Here is a 20,917-nt window from a genome sequence, read left to right on the forward strand (position 1 = left end):
TTTCGACCCATCTGTTTTCTCTGTCCAGAATGTGCACATTTTTATCCTCAAAGGAGTGTGCTTTCTCCTTGAGGTGCAGGTAAACAGCTGAGGACCTGGACTTAATTTGCAAATAATTCATTTATTCTGTTAAAATCAAAATTAGCTAAAAGTCACATGTCACTGTGCTGGAGGTATTTCCTTATCTCGCCCTCTGTGCGAGTAAATCTGGGTCTCGCAAAATCAGCAAATCTCGTGGTTTTGACATTCCTACAAATGAAAGAAAAAGCACCCACTATTTTCTGGAATGAATTTAGATTGTGCGTGTGTTTGTGCGTTTGTGTGTGCGTGTGTGTGTGTGCGTGTGTGTGTGTGTGTGTGTGTGTGTGTGTGTGTGTGTAAAAAGGGAACTGCCGTCCTGATGATGGAGCCAAATGAAAGCTCAGGGGGTCACCAGAATCAACGGATTTCATTTTCTGGAAGCCATTAACATCCACCGCAAATTTAAAGGAACACTAAAAACAGCTACGTCAGACTCGTCAAACCATTCCATTTATGGAAGTTTGACCAGTAGCTGTGAGGGTGTGACCTCCATCTGATCTCTGTCCTTAGTCTGTGGTAACAGTAACCTTACGACATGTATGTGTCGCCACAGCTTTCACAAACGTCTGCTTTGATTTGTGTTGTTCATCTTTTTGTTTTTCTGAATTGTTTTGCAGCACAATGCCTGCCTTAAACCTGAAATGACTCACATGGCCACTGGGGGGCAGCAGAGAGGCAATATGGCAAACTTTTTCGCTAACAGCTGCTAATTTGCTCGTCAGTCAGTTATGTAGCAACATTAACATTCATTTGGAGTCTTGCTTCCAGCTAACTGATGAGTGTAAGTCCACTATTCATTCTGTTTTAGCTCTGTGTTTGGTCTCTACCAGCTCCTGAGGGAAATACCTGGCTCTCTAGCTCCGCCATGTTCGCCACCTCGCAGCTAGCTGTGTCTGCTTGCTGTTTGGTGCTGAGAAGGTAGTGTAACAGCGGGTTTTTAGAGCTTATTCGTGACAACAGCAACGTGCCGAAGCTAAGGTTGAGTACAGTAAAGTCGGGGGCCAGACAGCTAAACAATGAGCTGAAACTCCCTATAAAGCGTCCCGTCTGTAGCCAAGGGGAGCTGCAGATTCAGGTGATAATTCCCTATAATTTCATTGCTATGAGTGACCCCTTTCACATTGTCATTTAACACTTTGTTATTATAAAAATAGCGATTATAGCCACTTTAAAGATTTCTGCTAATGATAACTCGCAGATGAGAAAATACTAACGTGGGACTGGCTGAGTAATCCTCAGCACACACTGCGCAGTTATCTGTGGTTACAATTCAGTGAGAGTGTTTATACATGCACAGTTTCAGTAACTATTAAAACAGTGTTTATAACAGATGAAAATACTGAGGACGAATGAAGGAGGAGTGGAAGGAGAGAAGTGACATCATCCCCTTAAACTTAATAGATTCAATCTGGCGGCAATTCCCCCAGTGTAAGCTACCCAAAGCCCTCCACCCTTCTGTGAAAGAAACACTATGCTATTGTCAAATTCTTCAGTTGTGTCTCATCCCTCACTCGTGCACAAAAATAGATGGCTCTTTTGTTAAAAAGTTCACCGCTGCAGCGCCACCTCAGGAAACTGAGGATCTCAAGAGTTTTGGGTTTGTGGCCTCCCGTGTTGATTCTGGCTCAGGAGCTGGAGATCACAGCGAGGACACGGTGTGTCTGATGATTAGGGCCGATGATGAATAACGAAGAGGGCCGAAGAAAGACAGAGAGCTCGAGAGAGGACTGTGTCTGCTGTGTTGCCTCCTTGACATCATATTTGGCCACCGACTCTCAGCTTTCTGGCTACTCTGGCGAATATTTCCACTCTTTTCCACAGCATTTTTGCCGGGTTGCTTTTCCACAGGTCTCTCTCACTTGATGTCTGTGTAAAAACAGGGCAGGGAGGGAGGGTGAGAGCAGAGGGGGAAATGAGACGACCAGTTTAATTTGCATCTCTGCAATGCGCATGTCTTTTTTGCTAAGGGGAACTTTCATTCATCTTATCTTTGCCTTTAGCCCTGGAGTAGGGATGCCATCAGTTAGATAAGGAAAATTCCCAAAATTGTTTGAAATTTTGCAAACCAGTGAGTCGTAAGCAGAGTGGAAGTTACAAGACACAAAAGACGTAACATGGACAACAACACAGATGTTGGGCGTGGGGCAGAAATGAAGACATGTGAAAGGAAGTGACACATCCAAGACCAAATGAGTAGAAATATATATCTGCCTCTTTCCACAGTTTACCAAAGGCATCAGAGGAACAGCAGCCGCCTTCTTCTGGGCAAAGCCCCCTGTCCAAACACTCGGCTTCCTTTGCACTGAGATGCTGACTGATGTGGTGGGCTCAGCTCAGATCGCAGCCGTGTCCCCGGCTCCTGGGCTTCTTTCAAATGACCTCACAGCAACCATCCTGAGCTATTTCCCACACTGCAACTCTCCCTTTAGAGCGGGGTTTTACTCGCCAGTTAAGATCTGGATTATTGTATCAACATTTGGTTTTAATTTGTTGAAAGAGGGCGGATTTGTGAAAGAAGTGCAATGTAAGCAGCCCCCCTGTGTACATTACCCGCTATAAACGCCAAAGGGGCTTAGGAATGGCCTGAACCTCCATCCCTTAAATTACAGACTTGCAAGGCCAGGAATACTCTCTGAAGGAAGTGCCCGGCAAGAAAGAAAAAGAGGGTCTCATTGTGGGAACTGGTGGGTGCTGTGGCAGTGACCCACATCCTCTGACGCCCACCCCCTCTGCACACATCCCACATGACCTGACCACCGCACAGCTTTTCGACCATCCATCCCCTGCTGCACGTCCACCCCCTCGTCTTTACCGTCTTTGTTTTGATGTGACCCAGGCATGGCACAGGGGTAATTCCCGTCATTTTCCATTCATCAGTGCAGCTACTCACATTTTCACTTTTTGGTGTCCCTCACAAGTTCCTCCATAAACTTCAACAGGTTCAAAGTCTGCAGCCTGCATCATCACCAAGACCCCCTCCTCTCACCATATTACCCCCGTACTCAGCAGCTCCATTGGCTCCCGGTTAAATACAGAATCACTTTCAAAATCCTACTGTATACATTTAAGACTACCCACAACCACGCCCCCCGATATCTCTCTGACCTCCTCTCCATAGCCACCCCCTCTCGTTCCCTCAGATCATCCTCCTCTCTCCACCTCTCTGTGCCCTCTGCCCGTCTCAGCACCATGGGGAGCAGAGCTTTCAGTCGCTCTGCTCCCCAACTCTCTCCCCGCTTTCAAATCCAAACTGAAAACTCATCTGTTCTGGACTGCCTTCTCCCTGTAACTCCACTTCTCCTTGTTGCTTGTTTTTACTTGTTGGGTTTTAATTATTGTGCTTGTATTTATCTTGTGTTATTTGTGTTTTTATTGTGCTTGTATTTATCTTGTGTTATTTGTGTTTTTATTGTGCTTGTATTTATCTTGTGATATTTGTGTTTTACCCGCTCTGTAAAGTGTCCTTGAGTGTTCTGAAAGGCGCTTCTAAATAAAATGTATTATTATTATTATTATTATTATTATTATTATTATTGGTGACAATGTGAGACAGTGAATAAGCTTTAGCGAACTCACCTCAGGGACAGGAGGAGAACATCTGTTTGAAAGACAAAATCCCCATTAAAGTCACACCATGGACTCAAATGGGGTCAAATGGTTTGAACTGTCCTCAGTGTGGTTGCAACAGTCAGTCACCATGAGTCTGCTAACGGCGTCCACATGGCGTCGTCAGTGGGTCTTGAGTTGGTTTCAGGGGAATCTGACTAACTAATGTGTACAGGAACTTTCCCTTTTACGTAATAGACCCATGATGGTAAGACAACATGTAGAGTCACTTCCTCTACGGAGCTGCTTTCAGTCCATGACTAGGATGTCTAGGGCAGCACAAGAAATAGTTGCTGGTGGTGCAAGTTTTTAAATTCTTCATCGCAGCGCAATATATTCACTTAAAGATTGTTGTGAAGCTGATGAATCCAGAAGAACTTTATTATTAAAAGCAGCATTAATTGATTTTTTTTTTCTGTTTTTTGGGGGGGGTTGGTTGGTTCTTTGGGACACATGCATTCAGTGGGCATGGAGCAAATTAGCATTCATTTGGAGTTGTAATTTTGTCTGGCCAACGAATATAAGTCCAATATTCACTCTTTTATGAGGTCAGTTTTGCTCTCCATCAACATTCGAGGGAAATATGTGGCTCTTAAGTCGCTCCACTATGTTCACCAGCTAACTGTTAACTTTTTAGCAAACTGAAAGATGCTAAAATGCAAATGTATATTTGTAAATATGAGAGGAACTGCAGAGTCTGCTAATAATTCTTTGTGGGTTACAACTACTCATTTGATCCAATGTAGATATGGAAATGTGTTATCAGTGCAGCTGTAAGAGCCCATATTTGCCAATTGAAATTTAGAATTTTCCATTTTACTATGAGTGAACTTTACTTTTGCAGTCTGTCTTAAGACTCAAGCACAGCTTCCTCCATACATTAACACTGCTTTCTTTGCACACATATTCTCTTTGTCTAGGAATGAACTGATGGGTTTATTTGTATGATATATGACTCCGTAATTCTTGTCATGCTTGTCAATTGGATTGTTTGTGTGTTTCTGTTTCTGTTATCACAACACTCTAACCAAAGGGGAAATTGGGAAATTTCCAGAGGGTTAAATGCGATTACCTCAATCATTCTTCATGAAAACTACTAAACAGAATTTCTAAATCCTGGGGCAAGCCAACCAAAGCATGTCATGACTGGAGGGGTCAATTATTTTGTGGGTAAAATGACACAATAATGATGTCAGAGCCAGATATTATTCACAGCAAAGCAAGCATACGCTGTGATGAAGTATCTAAACTTCACCTCCTTCCATTATGGTGAATGCTTTACATTGTGAACAAGATTACTGGCGAATAAATCACAGCTGCTACACTCTCTCCCTCATCTGACTGAACCATCACATAGGTATGAGTTTGTGCAATAGCTACTGACTCATGATTACATGTGGAATAGTCATCTAAAAAGAAATATACACAGTGATCATGTAATCGTTGCCGCTGATCAGCCGACATTTATCGTGTCACATTTTGCTGCCGCCACAGGAAATCAGATTTCTCAGAAACCTGTGAGTCACTGTTGCATGTTACTGTTTATCCCACCTGCCCAGACATGTGGGTGTGCGAGAAGGAAAAGCAGGAAGGCTGGAAGACAGTGTGGTGTGTGGAGAAAACACAATAGCCTGGGAAGATTCCATGATTCACGAGGAGGAAGATGCTATCACTCACTCAAACCCTTTCACGTCCATTGTCTTATCTGTTGATACAAAAGGCGAAAGGGACCGACGTGTTTGAAGCTCGCTGTTTTCATTCTGCCGGGCAGAAGCGTGATGACGAATGTGTGTTTAACCACTTTACATGGAAAGAAGCTAATTAAGGACAATTTGAACACGGCATTAACAACATGTGGGCAGAGACTCAAGAGCATGAGATCAGGGCAGACAGCTTGTTAGTTAAAGGAATTGTTCAACCTTTGTGAAGTGTAAAGCTACAGCAAGTAGCCTGTTAGCCTAGCTTGGCACAAATACCGGAGCTATCCTAGCGCTGTCTGTTATTTAATACAGAGAATGTAGAAACGACAGCTTTAATGGGGGGTAATGCACCACATTATTTATGGGCTGGGACCAGTTGTCGGTAAACCAGAGGACTCCAGGAAGTTACTGGTTACACCCAAGAAATCCCTTTTTTTTTCTTTGTTTTTCAAGGTGCTGGTAGGCAGATACTGTAAGCACTGATAAGAGCCCGGCTTGCTGGCTAGCAGGCAAGTGTTTGTGCTAAGCTAGCTGACTGGCTGCTAGCTGTAGCGCCACGAGTCTCTGGGCTAAAACCCTCAGAAGAGAGCACGCTTGTAAATTATGGAATTCATTTGGCCCCAGCAGAACTGACACATTCTCCATACGTCCATGGGAGTTAAGCTATAAATCAGTCTGATGGCTAATTTAACCTGGGCCTGTTTACATTTGTCATTTCATGTGTCTCATATCTGGATATTTTCTGTTGCTCCCATGAAGTGCTGACACCCACAAACATCACTTTATTCATTTACTTGAAGATATTTATTTCAAAAGCAAGGGAGGATACTTGTTATGAATTAAAGCATGGCTACATGATAGATTTGTAGCTAATCAACAGAGATTCCTGAAGAAAAAAAAATCACAAAAACACAAGAAGACAAATTGATCAGATGTGAGAAATATTCAGCCTGGCTCTGCTATTGGATCAGATGTACTGTGGTCTCACAACAAAGTGGTAGGTGTACTGGTCCCCAGGACAGGGATAGGCAACAACATGGGTCCCATTTGCAGTGATATGAGCCAGGTTGACCTTGAAGTCCTGAACGTGACAGATGTACTTGCCTTGACACATCAACAGGAGCCGGTTACGAAATAGGACTTTGCTCTGCTGGCTGGTGTGGCCTTGGGTGGCCAGCCGTGCCAAAGGGAGCGAATCGCACTTCAGCCCCTGGTTTGAACATTCGCGTTGGTGCATGAAGACATTTGCCTCCCAGCGAATCTTGTTGTTCTTAAAGATCAGGCTGTTGTGGACAGGTGTGCTGAATGACTGGGTTAAGGTTGGGCCGTTCGGACGGACAGTGGGATAGAAAGAATATTGGCGGTCATAGCCATAGTTATAACGATTCCTGCTGTTGAATGTAGGATAGTGGGTTCGGACCGGATCTGATGGAGTTGTTGTCGAAGAGGCAATAGCAATGCTCCATGGCTCAGCGGTGTAGATCCTGGGCTGGTAATCATCATCTTCTTTGTTGAACTTTGGGTTGGACGGAAGATTATTGAAGAGCAAAACATTAAACTGGAATGCTTTCAACATGTTTTCACGATACATATTCTCATGAGCGCTGTACAGAGAAGTGTTGGACTCCAGTTCATACAGTTTCTCAGCAGGGATCATAGGGAAACGAATGAGACTCAACAGGCCAACCTGGGTTTTCGAACTGGTCGAACTGCCCTTTGCTGTGATCCAGCTCTGCACGGTCTGAAGCAGAAAATACTCATTTGGCACCACCAGGTCGGAGCGGGCTAAAAGGGCTCTGAGGAGCTCAACGGTGAGGTTGGTCCAAGCAGGGGACCTAGTCAGATTTTGGTAGTTCCAGGCCAGATACTGAAGACAGTTCTCCTGGAGGACCAAGTCCCCTGTCTCGATCGCGTATTCGTAAAGGGACACCTGGGTGTGAAACAAAGTGTCCTCTGGGAGGATTTTAGAGAACAGTCGGCCTGTGTCCTCCATCAGCTGCTCTATGCCAAACTGAGAAGCCATCCAGTGGAGGCACTGCACAGAAGAGAAGGTCACATCCATCTTGCGGGTGTAAATGTACCTGTTGAGAACCAGATTGTACAATATTTATTTGATTTTTTTAAAGATGTGTTCAGGGATTTGGCTTTCTGTTTACATGCTCAAAAACACCTAGATGATATTAACTTAAATTCTGTATCTGAAATCAAGACGAGTCATAGTCGTCTCAGTATACCTGATGAAGGAGGTGAAATGTGGCTGGCAAGTCTGGCTGATGCTGACCGTGATGCCAGCGGTCCCCTCCGAAGCGTTGAAGAGCGGGAAACGCGAGAGGATCAGTTTGTGCGCACAAATCGACGTCCCAACCGTCTCCGCGGTCCCGTCGTCCCGCCTGTTTCCAGTCGCACTCTGGACTGAGATCAGGAAGTCACAGCCTTTCCCACTGTCAAAGATTTGACCGAGGTCATCAGACAGACCGATGCTGTGGTCCAGCGAGTGTGCGGAATCAACCATGGTCTCGATTGCGTCTGGAATCACAGATCATCGGAATGAACATTTGATAGAAAATGAGCAGCGACTCTATTGTTATTGGATCATGTGTTCAGTGTAGCTAGGCCTTTGCCATGTAAGAGTTAGACACATACTGTCTGTTTCACAAATTACTCCAACATCTTCTTTGTGGGAGCAGTCAGTTGTTCCCCAGTTAATGAAATTACAAGCAGACAGCTGGTTCTCTGTGCCTTTGCAGTTCAAATCATCCAGCCAAATAGGTCCAGACACTGGGAGGTAAAATGAAAGGGAACACATTGTTAATCATTGTGGTAATAACGCTCGAGACAGTGACTTTTCTGATGGCTGAGTTTATGTTTTTTGTATGTGGAAGCTCAAATCCCCAACTCAAGTCATTACAATCATTTCACTGCCCTCTGGTGGATGATAAATGGAAGTAAAGGGCACCTTCTCCGTAGTCCTTCCCAAGGACGACAGATTTGGCCCCGGGGAAGTGGAGCTGACGACACACCACCTGGGCCTCAGCTAAGTCCCAGTCGTCGTCACACACTGTTCCCCATTTCCCCTCATGGTAGACTTCCACACGGCCCTCTGAAAAACTCTGGGAGCCGGACAGCCTCACGTCACCGTCCCGTGGCCAAGGCTTTCCTGGTTGCAAACAGGGTGTAGGATATTAACCACGGCCATGACAGCAGAGAGGTTACACAAACATTCAGATCTTCTCGCAAATACACGACATTGCAGACTTCATCTGCAAACACACACACACATCACATCAAAAACTAAAACCGTATTAAGCCTGAAATTGTACGACATTTCTCAGTTTTCACATTAATGAGATATGCTTCAGTTGACTCACTAAACAGGTTGAATTTCATTGCACTTCCACAGGCATGGAGAAGCAGCAGAAGCCACAGAGTGCGTAGGTTACGATGTGTGAGCATTTCCAACTCTGACACAGATGACAAAGAAGAAGCAATGTGAGCAATATGGTACTACTACTTTACAATTTAACATCATGCCCTGAATGATTTTGAGCACCAAGAACAGAACTGCAGTGTTGTTTTTGAATCTATTTGCATATAAATCAATACATGTACTGTTTCAAAGGGAGAATATAAAACCACTGAAGCTTTTGCATGTACTTTAATATGCTTTAAATAAGATGGAATACAATTCATTTTAAGATCTATGCAAAATGAGGCTGATGACTACACTAAATCTGTGAAAAAAAAATTCAAAGGCAAATCTATACATATCATGAAACCACATTACCTGAAAGTGCTGCCGTCCACGAATGCGTCTGAAGTCTGTCACACAAATCTTACTCCTTTTAAAGTCCTGCTTAAACAGGGTGGTCTGAATGCACAGGTCCACTTCTCCACTGCTTCTGCTTCATTTCACAATAAAGCAGAAATCAAGGTGTTGCACAATAGTGTTGGCTCCACTCCACTTTGTTTGAGGACAATGTCTAATTTCTGTTTTACTGGTTTTGTGGAGACAAACTGAATGTCAACTGAATGGAAAGACTCGGAAAATAGGAATCGAGGTTTTATTCATCCCACCAAAAACATTACATACAATGTAATTAATTTTTCAGCAAAACATCCTTCAAATAATGTCTTTTATGAAGAATAAAAACAGGCCTTTAGTTATTCCACTGAAAATAACATGTTTGGTGTGCACAGAATGATGCTGTTTAACATGGAGCAAAGGGGGAAAAGCCTTTGACTTTCTGAGTGTACAGTATGTGCATGGAAATGTATGCTTTAGGAAAAAAAAATCACAGTCTGATAAATCAATCTTTTGTACATTCATTATAAGAAAGGCTACAGTGCTGTTGAGGGCCACATTTGGCCATGGAAGGAGATGCTCCACTACAGGACATGCTGGCATTTTCTGTTTTGACTGGCATGTTCTCAAAACGCGAAACAGGACCATATTTTAGTCTCAGCCCGAAGCTGTTCTGTTCACGCTGAAGATGATCCTTTGAGGGTTGGAGTTGTGTCTTTTGCAATGAGAAAAAACAACGAGTATGGTTTATTCAACAGTGACGGGATTGTAAACAAACTAGAACAACAGTGCAGTGGCCACTAGAGCAACTCTCTCAGTCTATATGAACTCTAAGCCCTCATATTTCACATCCCCAATCTTGGTTTCAGGTAAGAGAATGCGTCCGTCAAGTGTGAAGGCCATGATGTATGTAGCAATCTTCCCGGCATCTTCCTCCGACTTGAGAGCCAGAATGATCTGGTCGTCCGTGTTGGGGACGAACTTGAAGGAGGAAAAACCGTGAGTGGGGTTAAGAGGACCCACTCGACTCATAATGATGTCTCTGAAATCTGGCGAGCAGCTGAGGGCAAGGTTCGTGCCGCGGCGCTCGTCTGCCGTCTCCTCGTAGCGCTGATCGCTGGCGCGGCGAGGGAGGAAGAACCAGCGCTGCAGGGTGTCGCTCCACGCTGCTGACTCATGGATAAGATACCCTGCGGAGAGGAATACGGTGAAGAGCGAACACAGAGCAAGAAATGGAAGCGATCGTGAGCGAGACCAGATTGAAATCCTCACCTGGAGGCTCTATCCCTGCAGCGGACTTCAGAGATTTGTACTTGGGAACCCAGTTCTCGTGTTGTACATCCCCTCTGAAGCCCACTACTTTCACCCACTCTGGGTTGTTGTTGACGAACTCGCCTTCAGTGGTGGTCCACTCTTTCCCCAGACCGCCGACATACAGGTGCTTGTCCTTCACAGCCATCCACTCAGCTTTGAACCCTAGCAGGAGAAAATAGATAAGTACTTCACTAAAAGCAATTAAACACATACCAACAGTAGAAGAGTGGCTCCGGACAAGCTTAAATACAGAGAATTAAGCCACATGTATACCGTCAACTGGTCTGTATGTTCGTTTTACTAACTGGAACCATTCCACAAAACATTTTTGTCGAGCCTAAGACAAATTTCAAGATACAAAAAATAAAGATATAGCTAAATGAAACTATGTGAAAAGACGTTGCGGTGCTAACAACTCCAACCGGAGTTTGTGGTGGTGTCACAAGTAGGCCTATTAAAGTATTAATAGTCAAATATTGAAATACAGCATATGTGAGACCAGGGTAATGCCCACCTTTGGCTACATTGCCGTCTCCATCGGGTAAGATGACCCAGGGCACAGCCTTGTCGCCGTCAATGTGGTAGACGATGCCTGTCCTGTCATCGACGCTGTAGAGCTTCCCATTGAACACCACCAGCTCAGACAGCTCCATACCTCTGCCGTTCTCCGACAGGTGGCTTTCCAGCACCACCCTGTCTGCATCCCATTCGACTGCCACCTTGTCACCACTTTGGGACACCAACAGGTAACCCCGCCGCATGTAGCTCAGCCACGTCAGCTTCTTGTCGCTACGAGAGCTTTTGTCCAGGTCGGCGATGACCCCGATGCGGTAGCGGGCGCCCTGCGGCGTGTGCTCCGGCGGACTGAGAGGGTAGGTGTTGTTGTAGCCGGAATCGGACTGCTGGGCGTCACTGTGGCTGGCTTTCCAGCTGTGCGAGTGGTAGGAGCGGGAGTGCAAGCCCGAGTTCAAGTGCATGAAGAGCAGCAGAAGCAAGGCGAGGGAGAAGGCCACCACCACGATGGGCTTCCACTTAAGGCGGAAACGAGGGTCGGTGGCGTTGGCCATGGAAGCCAACATTGGGAGGCCTCCTACAGAGATACGCAGATTGTTCATTGGTTCATCCTGCTCCAGTCGAATGAAGCCTGGGGGAGCAGGCATGGAGGACTGAGGCCCGGAGTGACCTGAAGAAAACATAGAAAGAGACAGTAAGTCCGCTTGTACAAGAAAAAAAGAGGGCAGCAAACTCTCATTTATTGATTGACCGATGGATTACAGTTTCTACTAGTCTACAATAGCTTATATTCAAGATCCCATCATCCTTATCCTCCTCCTGATTTAACAGCATGGGTAAGGGAGGTTCCTTCAGGCCTTATATCAGTTCCCGTTATCCTTCCAGTCAGTCTCAATCATTCTATTAAACCTAATGCTCTTCCTTTTAGTACGCTTCTCTGTGACCTCTCTCCAGATGTCTTGATATGGATCTTTGGGTCTTTGATCTCCTGTAGATTCTCGCCTCGTCTCTCACACTCTCCCTCTATTCTGCTCTCCATGTTGCCCTCGTCTCCCTCTGTGTGTGTGTGTGTTTGTGCTTTTCTCTCATCCGTGCGACTGGTGTTATTAGAGGAGGTCATGTGGATCAGGTCCTCTGAGGTCCTGATCCGTTTGGTGACACCTGGAAGTTGCTCAACGTTCTCCCGGATCCAAATTGTTCATACGTGTTTTGAACCCATCTGGAATTTTGTCACCCTAATAATTTGCGCTGTAATTTTACAGCAATCCCTCCTCTTTCTTCCATTTTTCCCTGTTAAGGAGTTATTAGAGAGCGTTTTTCCTTAATCTGAATCAAGGATCTGGGATTAGATTAGTGCCGTACATGTTCTAACACTCCTCAAAGCATCCATATCTCTGGACAACACCGTATCACCCCCACATATTCCATTTCATTCCGAAGCACGTCACAGATCTGAAGCTAAAGACGCTCAAACTCACGGTTCACTGTGACTTTAAACAGAGAATATGTAACTATGGCGGAACAGCAGCTCCTGTTGCCTCAAATGACGAGATAGTGGTAGATGTTAAAACATGGCAAACTAGTAAGTGGATAACCGCCATAAAGTCAGCAAACTGACTCAATATTACCAGCTAAAAACTACTGGACACACCGGACCAAGTGAGGCTGCAGCAGCAAAACCCCTGATGTCATCCATCGAGCAATGTTGTGTTTAACTGTTTATGAATCCCACTTTTCATTTGTGAAAAGGAAGAATGTGTCACTTCCTCTTTGTTACATAGTCTCTCTTTGATATGGTAGTTTCAGGTTACACAGGGCATTTTTATCAGGAATGAGCCACAGTAAATTGAGCTATGCGCATCGAGCCAGAATATTAAGATATACCTTTACACCTGCTTTGCCCCGCAGCCAAATCTCAAAACAAAACAGGTCTAAACGTTCCTTAAAACTATATTCCACCCAAATGAGCAAATAATACGTGTAATTAGGAAGCAACTTAGATCTATCCGTAAAAGTACACTAAATGGAGACATTTAAACAATGGAGGTTATTTGAAGACAAACAAGTTTCTTTCAAACACTAATCTGACCCAGCCTAAAACATGACGGCACCAACCACATTAAGGTAACGAAGCTCTAAAACTCTAATCCTACCCACATACCCTCCATAAGTAGACTCTGTCTGGCTCCAGTTAAAATCTTCAGTCCCGATGGCAGATCGTTCGATTCAGCCTGCATTTTCTGTAATAATGTTATGCCAAATTCAGCGCACGCTGACATTCAATGACAAGGAGCAGGAAGCTGCCCAGCTGTAGGTTGGGTGAATGTCAGTGGCTGGCCTGTCAACGTGGAGGCTGGGAGGAGCCCGTTCACTGAGGATAAAGGGTCAGTAGTGGCTGTGAACAGGTAGATCAGGAAATACACGATCAGCCAGCCAACGTAGCGGTTCACTGCCCGTGAATGAATCACCGACCATTTGGATAATCAAATAACTCATTTATCAAGCAAAACTGCCACAATTCCAGCTCCTGAGATCCTGATTTGCTCTTCGCTTTACCATTTTGACATTTCATAGATGATCCTGTTCATTATTTCATCAAAAGATGATCAACAGATTACTCAGTAATGAAAATAATTGTTAGGTGCAGCGGAATCTAACACAAACACTTTTTCTCTTTATGGCCTGTTCAGTTAAAGCTCAAATGATGCACTGATTAGTTGATCGACAAAAACTGTTTAGAAGCATTTTCAAGCAAAAATGTTCATTTAGATGCGTTACGTTACCATACATTGAATATCTTTGAGTTCTGGACTGTTGCTCGAACAACAAAAGACATTTGAAGACTCTGACAAGGACATTTTTCACTATTTTCTGACATTTAATACACCGAATGATTAGTTGATTAATCAAGAAAACAGATTAACTGCTGAGGGAAATGCTCATTAATTGCTGCCTTAGTTCGCTTACACGTTCATTTTCATTTAATGTAACATAACTGGCAAAGAGCAAGTCATGATGTAGGTTACTTTCTTCATAAAGCACCTTTCAAGAGCAGATTGTCACAAACATGCTTCACATATAAAGAGGACAACGGCAAGTCTAAACAGGCGTGCTCTGCTTCCTACAGAAGTGCCGCAGATACTTAAGTTTGCCACCTGAAATATTTCACAAGCCGAAAATACAGGATTGCATGGTGTCGCAAGCAGAGCGGAAAAAACTGTATCCCTGCATAAACTAACGCGGCCTTATCCGTCCGCTGTTCCCCACACCCGAAGGATCACGACGAGGCTCCGCAGAGCAGAAACTGTGCGCTATCTACTCCCAGCCAAATTCCAGGGACCTCTAAACCTGGCCTCTGGAGCGTCACACTCTGTGGCCTAAACATGGCTGCACTTCCCTGAGAGGAGCGCAGGAGCTGAAAGCCTCTTTCATAAGAGGGCCCCCAGCCAAACAGCAGTCCATTATGGCAGCAACATCAGGGCCAAAATGATGAAAACTACCCTCTCTGAAATGTCACCAAATGGAGCAGTTTTTTTCTTCTTCTTCTTTTTTTTTTATGCAACAGATCCTTATTTTGCCCAAATAATTGAACAATCTCACCCCTTCGCCTCCTCCTGCCGGAGCGCTGAGCCTGTGTCATGAAGTTTACTTCACTATCCTCTCAAGCAAACCTCCGCAATCACTCCTGAGCTCTGATCGGCTCTCATTCTGCTCACAGATTATTTGCAGTGCAACCATGACTAGGGCTTGTTACAATGCTAGTGAACTTTAACTACACTTCGAGGATTACGGATGCAGTCCAAAGGGGCAAACCTTGCAGGGCCGACATCATTCATTAGGTTATCAGTTACCAGAGGTCAGGAAAATGTTTGTTACCTGCACAGCAACTCGACCTGCTGCAAAACTCCTGCTGACTGAATAGAAGTTCAAAACAAAACTGCATCCACTAAAAGAATTTGAATGCTACAGAATGGAGGTGTTTCTGTCACTGGACTGAGGCCAGAGATCAGCCTGATTGCAACAGCAGAGCAGCGGCACTGCTAACAGGGAAGCTATGTGAAGCCGGTCTTCCTTTTAATCAGAGCATCTGTTAATGATTTCACTCCTCCTGGGCATTCGTTCAAAACGTTTCAAGGAGTCCGAGAAGTGACTTATTAATCAACGAGCAACTTCTGAGCTTCTCAAAATACTCCCCAGAGGTTTCAAATAGTTTAAACTGTCGCACAATGACAGGACACACAATATAGGGTTGGGCAACATGACGTTTATAGTTTGCACAAAGGTTTGTGGGCAAATCAGTCAGCAAGATACAGCTACACTTGATTTGCAGGATTCTTGCATTTCTGTTTGATTAAGGAGACGCAAGAATGCTGCATCGCATCTGCCATTTTGTCTATAAACGTTGCTCAACTTAGTTTCCAAAAGGTTTAATGCAGCACTGGACTTTTACAAATATTGCAGTCTGTAAGTATATATATAAGATTTTACGCATATCACCAGCCAGTAATTTTCTCCATTCATCATTTGGTCGATAAAATTTCAAAATTAGCATCCAAATTTCCAAGGTGGCATCAACAAATCAGCAATCAGCAGCCCGAAAACGAAAGGATAGTCAGTTCACAACGACATACAACAGAGAAAAGCAGGAAATCTTCACATCTGAGCAACTCAATTAAACACTTTTAAACATTTTTGCATGAAAATTGATTTGATTTATTATCAAAACTGTTGCCAATTCTTTCTCTGTGACACCACTTATCGATTAATGATAAATTAGGTGGATCTCAGTCATTTTGCCCAATGAGGTGACATAATGTACAGCACCTCCCTGAGAGTACAGGCTGCTGTGTAACTCTGCATGAAGTCCTGTTTCAGCTTTTAGCTAAAAACATAAAGCTGCTGTGAAAGCCAGGAGAAAATGTGAGTGCCATAAAGGGTGACATCTGGGGTGGTGGTCTTCAAAGGAGGCAGATCAAGGAGACACAGAGTGTGTGTGAGGCCCATAAATAGTTCACTTATTGCTGTGAGGCAGATTCTCAAACTTCTGCACGTCCAGGGGCCACCCAAGACACGGACTTGATTTTTATCTGGTTTTACCCAATGAGAGGATCCCGTGTGATTAACGGATCCACAGTAGCGGTGTTCAACTATTTCCCATTTAGTTGCAGACCACTTGGAGCATCTCTAGAGGCCCCAAAGTGGTCCCGGGACTTAAGATCTGAGCTCCAGCAGCTTCATAAATCAACGGTTTGTTTGCAAGGTTATTTTGTTCAGGACGTATCCCATCTGCGTGTGTGTGTGTGTATGTGTGTTAGCTCATGTCCCTGTCCTGCCAGCAGCGCAGAGGTTAACACAGATGCCATCACAAATCGATGAGGCGACCTGGAGCGTTTGTGGTCCAGCGGCCCCTCGTTTCGCCTCGTACTCACCGCAGATGTCGGATGTTCGGCCCTCAGTCCGCTGCTGGCTGGAGCTCAGATGTCATTATTGTGTTGCTTCCTTCTTCGGCTGCTTTTCCTCCGCTGCCCGTTCACCAGCCAGCCTTTCGCTACTTCCTGTATGTGCTGATGACGACAGCATCGTGCACCGCGTGCGCGCCGTGGTTGGAGGAGAGTTTGTCAAACGGTGCCTTCACGGACCGTCGGACATTGGAGACCCCCCAGTCGACACACAACTGTCGCGCTGTAACGGATCATGTGGATGGATTCAGTTGAAAGACATTTGTTTTAAATTCAAAAGTAACTGAGTTCCTCTAAGTGAGCAAGCTACACAGTACGTTTAAAAAATATAGATAATAATATAGCAATTGTTTTCTTTCCACAAAAAAAAAAATAATAATTAACGTTTGACCTTTACTGCACAAGATAACAGTGTGCAATAAAAATTCTTGTTTATTTGTTGAACAAATTTCTTTACAAACTGCATTTGGTGTGAAAAGAAACCTAAACTACACTCACTGCGAAATGTGGTTTTCCAAAACCTCTGCCTTCTACTATTTTTCCATTATTCTGTAGTCATTTTTCCTGACTCATATCCTCACACTGACTGTGTGAACTCCCAGTAACTCAGATGCAATCCATTTACCTTTATCTTTACGTCATTATGGTGCAGTGTCTCCAGTTCCTCCACACTCAAAGACACAAACACTAATCAAATATTTGCCAAAGGAGCAGAGCCCTGCAGAGTCCGGCTCGCTCTTTAGAAGAGGACACAAATTAGGAGCTGACCCACTATTTCAAAACAGTTTTTATTTGGTGAACCCTGTGTGATACAGAATACTGTATAAGGCACTTTAATAGGGAATTATTGTAAAGCTATTAAGTACAACTGTGAAACTGCAACTCAAGTGAAGATACATTGTGAGAGAAAAAGAGGAAAAGCAAGAGGATAATTCAAAGTAGAAAACAATTCTAGTTTGATTGTCATGTACCTGGACTGCAAGGATTAAGTAAGATAAGTAAGAATAAATATGTCAATTTACCTCAACATCAATGAATTCCTGAAAACAAATTATGGCTGCAACATATGCTGAATTGGATATTTTTGAAAACTGAACTCATGAAAGGCACATTAAACGTCTAAAGAGGTAGCTGATATGAATGAAACATTTGGCTACCTTAAGAAAAGGAAACACCCTTAAATACTAAAGAAAACGCTAAAATTAACAATCTCAAATCAGGCATTGACAAACTACTGCCCCAAAGAAATTAAATGTTTTTCAGTGCATAAAAGGCATTTCTCAGTGGTTATTTAAAAGAGAAAAAAGGAAAACATTACAGTAGTCAGAGAGGGAACATTTTCAATGCACCCACTGATTAAATAATATGGGTTTGTTTTGTGGTCAAATAACAATAACTGTATCATTACATTACAGTTGTTGAACTGCTGTATGTGAATCTGAGAGTGGTGAAAATATATTTCTATGTCCCAAACAGTAACATATTCATAAAAAAATGGAACAAAACGAGCACTGAAATAACTACGATTTGGTACAAAGACAATAAAGTCTTCCTCTGTCTTACCAAGACAATCTCCTAACAAAAAAAACCAAAAGACATTTCATCTGCTGTGCAAACATCCACCGAACAACTTACAACCATGAAACCAACTTAAAAACATTATCAGTGAATCCACAGATATACAAACATGTTCTGTAGGAGGAAAATGGGAGTGCAGGGAACAGTCCGAGATGTAAATGAAACCATTGGCACACATCTTAAAAAGAAAACTCCCCTCTTGGATTCACGTGTTTGATTCTCAGTCCTTCAATAAGCTGGAGGCTGGTAGTTTCCTGGGTCCTCCTGGCGGCTTGGGAAAGGCGACTGCTGGTAGCCTGTGGGACCACTGCTGCTGGGGTACTGAGCGGGCGGGTACGGGGTGGTGTGGTCGTTGGCTGGGTCTCTGTACTCCTGGTCAAACTCGCTGACGCCTTGCCGATATCTTGCATAAGCAAAGTAGGACAGGAGTGCCTGTTGAGAGAAGTCCGAATCAGTAAGTGGAGCTTTTATGCAACTCTTGAGCAAATTTTGAGCCAGCTGTAAGTTATCGTGTGATTTTGTTAGTCAAATGCTGGTCACAAGCGAAGGTGATAAGAGGCTCACCCAGGTGACGATTGAGAAGAAGGAGAAGGCCACAACAGCCCGGGCTGCATCTCCAGCATTAGAGTCAGTGGTCTTGGACCACTGGTTGGCCAGGACACAGAAGCAGATGAACCACAGGAACGTCCACACCGCTGTCCCATGTAGAAAATGTCAAAGCAGAGAAATAAATCAGGATTAAGGTCAAATATGACGACAGCACTTACTTCTACTAGGCTACACTTCCCGTTTTTGTTCACAGTTCCTTTTTTCTAGCATGAGCAGTCCACACCTGCTGACTCTCACCTGAGAAGAACAAATCTCCTATAACTATGAATTTTCTCTCCTTGGCATTGCTGATCCGTGGGAAGTAGGCATCCAGTATGAGGAAGACAACACAAGCCAAGAAGGCCAGGACTCCGATTCCGACGCCGTAGCTGCAGGCACTGTCGTTGTCGTTAAACATGCATTTGACGTCGGCTTTGGTCGTTGGATTAACGTAGCCTTCTGCTGTGATGGTTGCAAAGACCACAATGGAGAATAACTGCAAAAAAGGGACATGCAGGGTTAATGTCCTGGGGAGGTGGGGGAAAATGCATGTTGGGACCGTGTGATTCTTATCACATGATTCACATTAGAAGAAAGCTTTCACCATTTAAAAGAAAAAAAAAATCTAAATTCATATTAAAAACAGTTGTCAAGACAGTTCAGACAAGTAGGGCTGAGCAGATGACGCTCAAAGGTTTTAATTCTTGTGCTATTTGAACAATGTAAATATGGCCGAAATGATTATAGTTTTCACTAAGCAAATATTATCTGAACGTGACAGTTTGCTGCACCTCTGAGTTTTTAAAATGATTTTAAACTCAATATCTTTATGTTTTGAACTAGTAATCTTACAAACATAGAGGATGTCGCCTTGTTTTCTCAGAACCAATTTTTGTTTTCTGACATTTCAAAAGACCACACAATTAATCGACAATGAAAACAAACGTTTCTCGCAGCTCTACACGGATATCTCATCCATCTTGGCATCCCTGCATTGCCTTCCTGCTGCTTCTGGAACCGATTGCAAAATCTGGATTATATTCAAGACATTTTAGTGCTTTACACTTTGATCCCTATGATCCTCAGATCTTACTTCTCGTTGTTCAGAAATGTGCACAGAAGCAACAAAGCCTTTGCTGTCAGGAATCACTGAATCTGAAATAACTTGCATGAAGAGATAATGGCACCAACTGTATATACTTTTAAAAGTACACCTTTAGCTTTTCAGTTATTTTTTTATGAATTTTATTTACCTGACTTAGTTGTCTGGTTTTGTTTTGCTATTTTTTGGTTTGTCTTATATTAACCACTTCGTAGACGTATTTTTGAAGAGTATAATATACATAAAGTTTACTATTACCAAATTAGCATGTATTAGCTTTCACCATACCAACCTACTGTAACTGGCCTGTAATACGCATTTGAACACAACAGTGCAGAGTTGTAGAGCTCAACAGATGACGCCGGGAAAGTTTCAATTCCTGATCTTTACTCGCACTGTAAACCCTCCAGAAAATAAAGCAACATTTTTTGTGAGTCTGAACTCCTCCAGGTCCACTTTCCCACATAAGTGGAACCAACACAAATAGCAAACAAGCCCGAGGGAAAACTTGCAGTTTGTGCGGTGACACAGCAGTGGACATGCTAGCTAACATTAGCTAATATCAACAAGCGCTAACGACAACACATCTACTTTTCAGTTAATATTACACTTTTTTTCAGAATTCAAGCAAACACCCAGTTCATGTCCAGTGACGGCAGCTCAGAAAGCCAGCAAGCTGTAGATTTGACTAATTCGTGTGGACCCTGGCAGCTCACATCTGTTAACAGAAAATCAGTGATGTGACAGCTGGCTAATTTTGATGCTAACGTTTCCGTGTAACTTTAGTCACTCACCCAGCTCAGGCAGCGCACAATGGTCTGAGGCTGTTTCACAAAGCTCTCCAAATCAAAAGCACCGCCGGCCAAAGAGGCCCCGTAAGCACTGCTCTGCATTTTGTCACCCCCCAGACAAAAATTCCTGTCGAACAATTTAAAGATGAGCTGGAAAAGCCCTTCTGTCAAAGTTGGGACAGTTTCGTTTTATCAAACAGCTTCCTGAAAACTTTTTAAAGTCCGCCCCTGATCTGAGGCGTTCACGCTCTCCTCGGAAACTACGCAAATGAAGTTGACCTGGAAATAACGTCTTGTCAATGACAACGCATGAAGCTGTGAATAAAACGTTCCCAAAAGGCAGCGCTAATTACAGTGCATTTTACGAGGTGCAAAGGTTCATA

At 43.7% G+C, this 20,917-nt stretch overlaps 3 protein-coding genes across 4 annotated transcripts; all 3 read right to left on the reverse strand.

Annotated features, from left to right (window-relative positions):
* Positions 1-6,272: 6,272 nt before the first annotated feature.
* lgals3bp.1 (galectin 3 binding protein, tandem duplicate 1) lies at positions 6,273-9,177 on the reverse strand. The gene is made up of 6 exons (XM_041957746.1): positions 9,172-9,177; positions 8,756-8,848; positions 8,344-8,544; positions 8,031-8,165; positions 7,622-7,913; positions 6,273-7,468 (listed from the first exon to the last, which is right to left on the reverse strand). The coding sequence occupies exons 2-6, from the start codon at positions 8,838-8,840 to the stop codon at positions 6,355-6,357; spliced, it is 1,827 nt and encodes a 608-aa protein (XP_041813680.1). The 5' UTR covers positions 8,841-8,848; positions 9,172-9,177; the 3' UTR covers positions 6,273-6,354.
* Positions 9,178-9,434: 257 nt separating this feature from the next.
* Positions 9,435-16,574, reverse strand: cant1a (calcium activated nucleotidase 1a). 2 transcript variants are annotated; one of them, XM_041957355.1, is made up of 4 exons: positions 16,446-16,574; positions 11,018-11,686; positions 10,462-10,665; positions 9,435-10,379 (listed from the first exon to the last, which is right to left on the reverse strand). In XM_041957355.1, the coding sequence occupies exons 2-4, from the start codon at positions 11,661-11,663 to the stop codon at positions 10,009-10,011; spliced, it is 1,221 nt and encodes a 406-aa protein (XP_041813289.1). In that variant the 5' UTR covers positions 11,664-11,686; positions 16,446-16,574; the 3' UTR covers positions 9,435-10,008. The 2 variants fall into 2 exon arrangements, with proteins under 2 accessions (XP_041813289.1, XP_041813288.1); XM_041957354.1 differs by lacking the exon at positions 16,446-16,574 and adding an exon at positions 13,178-13,335.
* Positions 16,575-17,246: 672 nt separating this feature from the next.
* syngr2a (synaptogyrin 2a) lies at positions 17,247-20,745 on the reverse strand. Its single transcript, XM_041956962.1, has 4 exons — positions 20,538-20,745; positions 18,900-19,137; positions 18,618-18,748; positions 17,247-18,485 (listed from the first exon to the last, which is right to left on the reverse strand). The coding sequence occupies exons 1-4, from the start codon at positions 20,634-20,636 to the stop codon at positions 18,282-18,284; spliced, it is 672 nt and encodes a 223-aa protein (XP_041812896.1). The 5' UTR covers positions 20,637-20,745; the 3' UTR covers positions 17,247-18,281.
* Positions 20,746-20,917: the final 172 nt, after the last annotated feature.

This window comes from Chelmon rostratus, chromosome 17, assembly GCF_017976325.1.
Source record: "Chelmon rostratus isolate fCheRos1 chromosome 17, fCheRos1.pri, whole genome shotgun sequence".
In the NCBI taxonomy this organism is placed as follows: domain Eukaryota; kingdom Metazoa; phylum Chordata; class Actinopteri; order Chaetodontiformes; family Chaetodontidae; genus Chelmon; species Chelmon rostratus.